We start from the raw sequence: 9,678 nt of genomic DNA on the forward strand, positions 1-9,678 counted from the left end.
AATGTTTTCCAAACATTGTTTCATTGATGCATATTTGAAACCTTTTGGTTTTGTCATATTTTCCTTTTGTTGGTGTAAAATTCGTGTGTTTACTTTATCGTTCTCTACATATCCGCGAAAGCAATGAAAAATAAACTTGAATACAGTAGAACTCGGTTAATCCGGATTCGGTTAATCCGGATCTTCGCCTAATCCGGATGAAGCTGGAACTACAAATGAGTCAGGTTTGATAGAACCGTCATCGGTTAATCCGGATCTTCGCCTAATTCGGATGGAATCGCCAGTCAAATCGAATCCGGATTAACCGAGTTCTACTGTATTATAACTAATTTTATATCTGCAATATACACTCATGTATATCGCAGATATAAAATCATTCCTGATGAGGACACAATTACGTATCGAAAACGTTTGAGTTTATTTTAATTATTCTGTATTTCTTTGTGTGATAAAGCGTTAAACGTATTAAAGTTACTTTGTTTTGTATATCTATGGTACAACAAAGCGAACTCTTTACCAAAGCTTTATCAGATGTAGACAAAATCACAGTATAATCGTTATTCCTGATGAGGACACGATGTGGTTTCGAAATGTTCCCTGTAAAACTTGTTTTAATATAATTTTTTTCTGTGAGTGTCTTAAAAATAAACGTAAATAGTGTGCGTTAAATGTTGCGGTACTCGGCTTTGTGTGCTGATGGTAACGGTAAGCCCACAACAAGTCAGACTCTCTGCCAAAGCTCTATTACAAAAGTGACGGATGAAGAAGCCATCTGACTAACATTGCACCAAACTATCACCATTTACTTCGCATTTTGTAATTGATAAACTGAAATTAAAATATCAATAAATTATTTTACGCGATTTGATTAATATCAAAATACATGATTTCCTTCGCAAGCGGAGACAAACCAGGTCAAACTGCCGTTAAATGGAGCTAAATCACAAACAGGGTAGTGTGCCACGTCACTGCATTCGGTCTTCTTTATGACACGCATCGTCTCACACTTGTGGTGTCCCGCTACAATCAGTGATACTTTCCGTGCTGAATTAATTGCAGGGAAAGTAAGCGTCATTCTCTTTTTAACTTGATGAGGCACGTTGTCGGCAATAGCCACCAATCTGTAAGAAAAGTCATGTTTTAAAATACGGCTCATTGTAGGCTATAACGGTGACTTTTAACTCTTTTGTGCCCAGCATTATTTTAAAATAATGGTCGTAAAAAAGCTTTGCTTTAAAAATTTATTTTAAAAAGCCTGTTGTTGTTCCACGGGAATTGTCAAGGTTGTTAGGCACAAAAATTCGAAATATTAAAATGGTCATGTTCTAGGAAATTGTATCAGAAATCGACCCCTGCAGAACCTCTTGGGTTTTACAATCAAACTGCAAAAAACACTAAGCAAAAAAGAAGGTTTATATTTTTTTGTAAGGGAGAAAAGCGTATCATTGTCTCTCAAATACAAGGCAATTATACAAAGCAAAAAATTCGCAGATAATGCCGAAAAACCGTAAAAGGTTTTCTGGTCTTCTGCATATTAATTGAATAATCAAAAATATGTTGCATAAACTAATTTGAAATATAGAGTTGACTTTAGCATAGGTGTTTACCCGAGTGCAGTGCCAATCATGCAAGAATCTCTTTGGATAAAACCTCGAGAAGTTATCCCAGTTATATTGTCGGTAACAAAAATACGGAAGACTCCTCTAGTAGCCTAATATAGGTCCCGCTAAATCAGTTAATTGGTTGATCTAACAGCATGAGTGAGTAGTGTCATCAAGAAGCTATGAAAGCACTCACTAAAACGTTACATCCCACCCATTTTTAAATCATATGATGCTAAAAAGTGGGTTTTCTATTTAAGACTATATTCTTTTATTTTTTTGACCTTTGCTGTGTAGTTGTGGCCATGAGTGCAAGCTACACTTTCTACCAATTTCAAAGGAAATACAAGAGTAATGAATCATTTTAATATTAAAAATAACCACAATAATAGTAAATTAACCAAGTCACAAAAACCAACCTTTCATTTTCGCTCAAAAGGTCATGTCCGGGGAACAGTGAAGCAGTGTGACCGTCCTTTCCAGCGCCAAGCACAATGTAATCTAACCGTGGTACTTCGGCAATAGTAGATGCTAATGCATATTCGTATGAATGAGCATTTTCATCATCGCAAGTAGATGAAGGCATTGGATGAATATTCGAGTGCAGCAGATAAGGAATATTATCCAACAGAAAAGTTTTAAGTGCATTGAAATTCAACTGACTGGCGTCTGAAGTGCACCTTTCATCTACCTGCCAAATATGGACACTTCTCCAGGGTATAGCCGTTCTCATAAACGTCGATAAATATTTAAAAAGAGGCAATGGTGAATTGCCACCTGAAAACGCAATATGAAAAACAGTTTTCTCTTTCACTGCTTCCAAGGCAGCCAACCTTATATCTTCAGCTAGAGATGAAGTCACATCACATTCATATCCTTCAATGATGGATTTTCCTTTCCAGTTAGACGCTTTTAATGTCATAACACTTTTTCTGGACAAAAAATACACGCCTTGAGCACCATAGCCGAAGTTCAATTGGTCTTCAGTTGCATCCCCACCTGGATAAACTGTAAACGGCGAACTTGCACCGTCTACAATTTTACCCCAAATTCTCCAAGAATCTAAAAGCCCGGGCAGTGACAAGAAGTATTGTTGTTGACCACGGAACAGTCGTTGAATGAGAAAATCGTAAGCTCCCTCTTCTTTGATTGGTACAAAAACATGATAGCAAGAAAGGTTAAGGTTCAAGTATGACGTCTGATCAAGATCGTTGGTAATTTTCCAACCAACGGGCGCGTAGTTTGGAGTCAGTGGCAGACTTCGGCTGATGAGAATAGCAGCTGTGCCTAAAGCTCCATGCCCGATGTGGAATATTATGTCGTTGTGGAGACAACCTAAAAAATGATTTTCGTTACATGGACTACTGCAAGTTAATTGCAATTCTAAAACCCGAAGTTTTTGTTTACATTTTGGCAGCTACTTTTCAATTGCATAAATTTTTGTACAATCTTTGACATCAGATATAAGCTATCAGCCTTTGCGCTCAAAACGCAGCTAACACAAGAAAGATAGTGGTGAGAAGCACAACAAATGGCTACATCAATAAAAACAAAAGTTTTAATTTTTTGTGTTCAATAGCTTTGAAGTCTTCCATTTTAGATGAAAGTTAAATGTTGGCAGTTGTCGTACTTTTTTCTTTTAAAACCATCGTTCTAGCGTTAACGAAATATTTCAACAAATAAGGAGAACACTAAAATTTCATTGAGTTGAAATCACAAGCTTGGAGACAGTTACCTTTAAGATTTTTGTTCAGTGAAAAATGTCTTTCTTTGAAAACCATCCTGGCGTAACCAGTACGTTCATCTAACCTTTTTCCAGCAACCATCACAATTGGAACTCCCTCCCAACGTGGTGATGCTATGGAGAGCTTGACAGCTGAAGGTCAGAATCACGTAACAAAACCAGCACAAGCAAAAATACTGGCCAATAAAATCATTCATTGAACCACTTTGGTAGGTTCCTAGTTTTCAAAAGTGGTTATTTTTAGTAAGTTATTGGAACTTTGAAACAATGTAAAAGAGCAACGTTTGCTAGCTGGACGAAGCTTACAGCAACTTATCTCAGGCGGAAGCGACATGTCGATTTAGAAAATCGCATGGTTCGTCGGTACTTCTCCATGGTGTACTTTCAACATGATTTTACACATAAAGAAGACATAAATGTAATGATCTCTTGGTTGGTTGGTTTTGGATCTTTATCCTCGAAGTGACAAAGCCTTGATTGGTTATTCCTGGTAGTTTTGCATACTTGTAGAGGCTCTTGACGCAGGGCCGGTTACCGAGATCGACAGATTGAAGTTTTCGATTGCTGAAATGTTGTTGCCGGGGAATTATTCCATCCATTGGGTCCCGCTGAATGGAGAGCAGTCTTAAATGTGCGTTGTTCAAGCGCACACCTCGAGAGTCGAACCAGCGCCGCTTGATCTTGAAGTTTCTTCGTTCATAAAGTCACGCGCTAATCAACTGAGCTATCGGGGCGGACTTTATCTGGTGACTGCAAGTTAGGCTACCACGAGATGCTGAAAATGTCAAAGTTCTTATTGCGTTCCTCTGCAGTCACCAGAAGCAATGCAAGAATAGAACTTATGACCAAATGCCTAGTGAATAATCTCATTCTGTAATCTGTATGGTATATACATAAAATATTAACTGTATTTATCGCTGCTTGTTAAAGAAAATCTGTTGAAGTCGAACAGCAAAATGACGACTGCTTTGTCAATCTCATACAAACTAAAAGGGCCAAAATGTAGATACTGTAGTACTGAACTAAAGTCATGTTCAGCAACGTTTCGAAAACCAAACTGTTTTCCTCAGTGTGAAGAAAGGGGCGTTCTTCCCGGCTATCAGCACAAGGCTGAGCACTCACTAGTACAGCGAGCAACTGCGATTCGCCAACCATAACGGTGTAGCTTCCACCCCAGCCTCATGGGCGAAACACGTGTCTATCGCTGTCAATTCTTGCTACAAATCGGCTGCCGAGAAACATGTTTTCCTCAGTGTTATAAATTGAATGCAATTGAAGTTATGCTGGAAAGAGACGTAACTCTTGCCACTTTGAGTGGGGCTTAAATACTTCCTTAGTGAATATGAGCAAAAGAAATAGAAGATTTATTGATAAATGTTGCAATTCTTTCTGTTAGACTTTGATGTCAAAAGTTACCAGCAAATGTCGGTGTTGTTGAAGTGGCATCGGGATCTCCAGTTTCCTCTCGAACATCTTCTAGGTAGCCTAAAAATAATCTACATCAAGAAGTGATTACTGTTATAGAACATATTATGAAAAGCACAGTGAGCTTCTCAATTACTGCATATTAAAAAGTTCTGTATTAGTGCAAGAAAGCACAACTCATCAATTAGAAACAGTCAAATCACAAAAGTAGAAAATTACGTGAAGATTCTGAAGAATGCATGAAAACCACACTTCTTAGACAGGCACATTCAACGAAGTTTCAATAGCATAATATGCTATTGAAATATATATATTATGTGATAATTATATGATACGTATTATCATTTTCAAGTTTTTTTGGAAGACTAGCTAAAAACAACACTTTGTTTTGGTTACCGGTTTAATAAATAAAGGAAAGGTAACGTACGTAGCCTATCTTTTAGGGAGCACATCTTTTATGTGCAGACAGTTAGGCGCCGGTCAAATAGGCGAGCACACTGTGGCGTAAGGATATTTAGGTGCGGAGCTCTGTGGCGCCTGGTCATTTAGGTGAATTCCTAGTAAAGTCTGCAGATTATATCATCTTGGCAGGTAGGGCAATGCTTTTCAAATAAAATGTTATATTCAACAGAAAAATATATTATTTTGTTAATGCGCGTGCATTTATTTGTTGTTAGTCCAGGTTTGCGTCAGCAAAAGCTTTATCAATAAATTATTTAAGTTTCCAAACATTATTGAGTTCATTTTTAGTTTTAAAAGTCAAATAATAACTACACTAAACATCAGTAAAAAACATATATACCTTAGCCTATATTCAAGCGGATGGTAAAACTTTTAGTGTGCAGTGCCTGACTATGCAAGTATAGCAAAGAACCCACTTAGCAAGTGGTAATGTGAAAAGCATTGCCCTACATGCCAAGCTGATATAATCTGCAGACTTTACGAAGAATAGCACCTAAATGACCGGGCGCCACAGAGCTCCGCACCTAAATATCCTGACGCCACAGTGTGCACGCCTACCGTATTTGACCTGCGCCTAACTGTCTGCACCTAATAGATGTAGACCCATCTTATACCTTTAATACTGTATAATAAAATTTAAAAAGTATCATACATTAGCAACAAAATAGTTGGAGGGCCTAGTTGATTCTGTACATCTTGAATACCTTGATATTGTCCTAAAACTACGTTGTTTTCAGGTATGGTGATAATCTGTTGCAGCAGGTTGACTTTGTTCTCGTTGATAGCCTGGCTCGGTGTAGCATGGCCCCACAACAATGGTAATTCCATTGTTAATAAATACAAAACCTCAGACAGGTGGTTTTGCATGACATCATTCAGCACACCATATCTGTTATAGAAGCTGGTTCTACCTGGCCAAGCAAAAAAACATAATACTTTTATTGTTTTTTTGGTACACTACACAAAAGCTCCCACATATTATACCCATGATTAATAAGCCGATTTTTAGGTTAGTAGACAGTAGTGGTATAATGAATGACACTAACAACCCTACTTTTGGTTTGGTAGAAAAATCAAAACACTATCAACAGACAACAATAACAATATTATGTAAGAATAATTTTCACAACATTTTTATTCTGTTACCTTTTGCACTGACGATTTCCTTCATAACAATTTCTATTTTTTCAACATAACTGCTGTTGAACATTCCATTGATGACATGGTTTTCTTGACGAAATGGAATAATTTCTCGAACTGTTTTCTTTCCCAAGTAGTGGTCAACTCTGAAAGTAAATTAACCAATAAAAGCTATTAATACCTTACCTTGTAATTGCACTGCTTGGCTTTTTTGCTTGGCATTGAACACGTTTTTGTGATAGCCATCACTACTTGGGAATTTTCTGTGATAGGCAATTAGGCATCATCACAAAAACGTGTTCAATGCCAAGCAAAAAGCAAAGTAGAGTGAATTACACCAAATTCAATTACTACTTTCAGTTACAGTAGTAACTAAAAGTAAATTATGCTAATAAAATTGATGAGATGGTGCAATGAGCATCAAAAAATATTTGGCCTGACAAAGAAGTGCAACTATTTGGTAGTGCAGCATTTTGTGACATGTGAGCTACAGGATTTAGCTTTTGTTTTGCATTAGTTTAAAACTTGATCAGATTGACCTGTAAGTTTATAATTATAATGAATATCCTAAATTAATGTGATCTTAATGATTTTTTATCTTTTCTGGATCTGTCGTGTTTGGCTCACACCAAAAGTTGGCAAAAGTAGAGTTAGCACTTCTACCTGCAAACGGTGGTATTCTGTTTGCAAGGATAGGTAAATAAATCACTGTTGTAATGAAAAAATAACCATTGGAACAAATATAGCAGTACAGCATTTATTAGTGCAAATAATATAAGTAGCTTAAATCACATCGTTTTAGCAACAAAGGTACCCGGTAATACTTTGTTACAGTACCTGTACACCTCATCATCCTTTAAGTATTGAGAAAGCACTTTGGCTTGGTCAAGAGCAGATTCTTGGTCATGACCAAATGGTTTTTCAAAGACTACTTTCATCTCACCAGTCCCTTGTGAAGGCCGACAATGCAATGCAAGGTATCTAGATATACTTTCATATGCAAATGGAGGGACCGACAAATAAAATATACGTTGATATTGGCATTGTCGTCCTTCATGGCAGTGGTGGTTTTGAGTTGAAGAAGAAGCCAAGACAGCACAATGATTTATATAATCTTGTTCTTCTTTTAGCTGAATGTATTGAAGGTTTTTAATAAATAAAGACTTTCTTTGGATACATAATTCATCTTCAGCAAAACAAATGAGGGCATCTGTTACAGCATTGTTTAAAAGCGTTTCTCCTTTAGTAAAATTTTTTTGTCCTGCACCATAAAAATCAATCATCCAATTATCATCTACAGAGTCTGCATGTTGTTGGTGCAAATTAAAAAAACCTTTCCATAGATATTTCTTGGCCAAATCTCCATATCCTCCAATCAATGTAATATGAGCATAGTTGCTGTTGTAAATGCTTTGAGTTAAAGTTGCAGTATTGTCATGAGCTTTAACACAAACAAGCAGAAAAACAGAAACTAAACACAAATTCATACTGGTGTTACATTTGAAAAAATGTGTTTTACATTAACCTAAGCAAAAGAAAATGTTGCTATATTATACTCATTGTAATGCCAGGTTATAGAAAAGATAATGATATAAGCTAAGCAGATATTAGGCTACCTTTAGTAGAAAGCATCTTTTGAACAAAGTAAAAAGTATTAAAAATGATTTCAAACAAGTCAAAGTAACCCCAAACTTCTGGGGTCACTTTGAACAGTTATTTTTTTTACATTGCAATCAGTTTCCGTCCGCTTGGGGTATCAACATGAACAGACATTTTTCTTCTTCAGTTTTAATCAAAATCTGGCATAAAAACACATTACAACTGTTTGACACACCAGTGGCTTATGACGATTATTCATTGGAATAGCCTTAATGTTGCATTCAACAACATTTACTCACTTGTAGATAAATACGGTACATCTTTTAAAGCTAGGCCATTTCCAGCCAACATTTTTGCATTTTGTCAATCTTGAGACAAAGGCACCTTCAGCAGCCAAAAAGAGAATTTTAGCAGTGAATTTTTGTCCTTTATTTTTGATAATAGCAACTTGGCAAACGACAGCACTCTTCTTCATATTGGCATGTTGGCCGCCTGGTTGAATATAATTAGTATTGCTTTGTTGCTTGATATAGACATCCGGTTGGATGGTTACCTACAAATTGCTCCTCTCCTATAGCAATTAAAAAGATGGCTGATAAGGCTAAGAAATTATTTTAGCAAAAAACACATGTTAGCTAAATTTGAAGGAAAATGCAATTAAACGGAACAGAAAATATCAACAATTAAAGCAAATAACATTTTTGCAAGTTTTGTAGTATCTAAATGATGTATGTCAAGTCAACTGATCCAAAAAAAATGGATTTGGTCACCCAATGTCTCAGATTTTTCTCAAATTAAACATACAGAAAGAACTTTTCATTCTGATTCCAGAAAATTAAATTTTTTGAAAATCGGTTGAAGTTTCATGAAGTTATGGGCTATACAAAATGACCACTTTTTGTGTTCAACGAAGCGGAACAAACGCCATAAAAATGATCAACTCACTTCAAATTTTTTTTCCTATCATTGTAATTGTCTTATTGTTGTGAAATTTTGAAACTAGTTTGCCCAATGCATATTTTTTTTGTTTATGCATAAAAATTACAAAATATCCATGCATTTACCCCAGTTTAGGGGTTAAAAAAAAGGGTGGTCCTCAAAATCAATGATGCGTGACGCTAACTTTGAACGCTAATAACTCGACGTGTATAGGTGCTATTGATGTGTGTAATACATCACCTGAAAGCTCTTGTTGAGGAGACTTTACTCAAAAAATATCCACATGTTTTTTTGCTTCTTTTGAATAAAATGGCTATTTTAGTGTTTGCATTGAATTATAAGTAAATTTCTATATTTAGTCCTGATTCAAAGGCTTTGCTTTAAAAATTTGCACACTTAAGTAGTGGAAAACCTTATCTTTCTAATAAGGAGGTGGAATGTGTCATGACAAGCATATTTAAAGCCCAGGGACTTCCAAAATTTTCACAAGGGTCAGATAAACAATGTGTTGATGCAACGCAGTCCGTAGGTAATACACAAGAAAAGTGGGTAAGTCTGCTGTAAAGAAAGAGACAACAACACATGGGCATCGGCAGTGAGGGGCAAGGGGGGCCTTGCCCCCTCTGGATTTTTACATATTTTGTTGCGCAGGAGGCCAAATTCGGCCACATGCTAAAGGAGGTTTAAAAAGACTTTTTATTTAGAGACGTTCCGCTTTTACTTGAAGCCCCACCCCCCCTGAAAATTTTTCTGCCGACGCCCTTTCAA

General features: G+C 36.4%; 1 protein-coding gene across 1 annotated transcript; it reads right to left on the reverse strand.

Moving 5' to 3' along the window:
* Window positions 1-585: 585 nt before the first annotated feature.
* On the reverse strand, window positions 586-7,885 carry LOC145767017 (GDH/6PGL endoplasmic bifunctional protein-like). The gene is made up of 7 exons (XM_082578746.1): window positions 7,210-7,885; window positions 6,379-6,518; window positions 5,937-6,143; window positions 4,762-4,830; window positions 3,337-3,477; window positions 2,021-2,936; window positions 586-1,121 (listed from the first exon to the last, which is right to left on the reverse strand). Exons 1-7 carry the CDS (start codon window positions 7,857-7,859, stop codon window positions 875-877), a joined length of 2,370 nt encoding a protein of 789 aa, XP_082434872.1. The 5' UTR covers window positions 7,860-7,885; the 3' UTR covers window positions 586-874.
* Between the last annotated feature and the right edge of the window lie 1,793 nt (window positions 7,886-9,678).

This window comes from Aplidium turbinatum, chromosome 3, assembly GCF_918807975.1.
Source record: "Aplidium turbinatum chromosome 3, kaAplTurb1.1, whole genome shotgun sequence".
NCBI classification, from domain to species: Eukaryota; Metazoa; Chordata; class Ascidiacea; order Aplousobranchia; family Polyclinidae; genus Aplidium; species Aplidium turbinatum.

Coding starts and splice junctions, on each gene's coding strand:
- LOC145767017 (XM_082578746.1), bottom strand. CDS start 7,859: ATGAATTTGTGTTTAGTTTCTGTTTTTCTGCTTGTTTGTGTTAAAGCT. Junction 6,519..7,209: donor AAGGATGATGAGGTGTACAG/GTACTGTAACAA, acceptor ATTTACTTTCAG/AGTTGACCACTACTTGGGAA. Junction 1,122..2,020: donor CTTTTGAGCGAAAATGAAAG/GTTGGTTTTTGT, acceptor CTTTTCTTACAG/ATTGGTGGCTATTGCCGACA.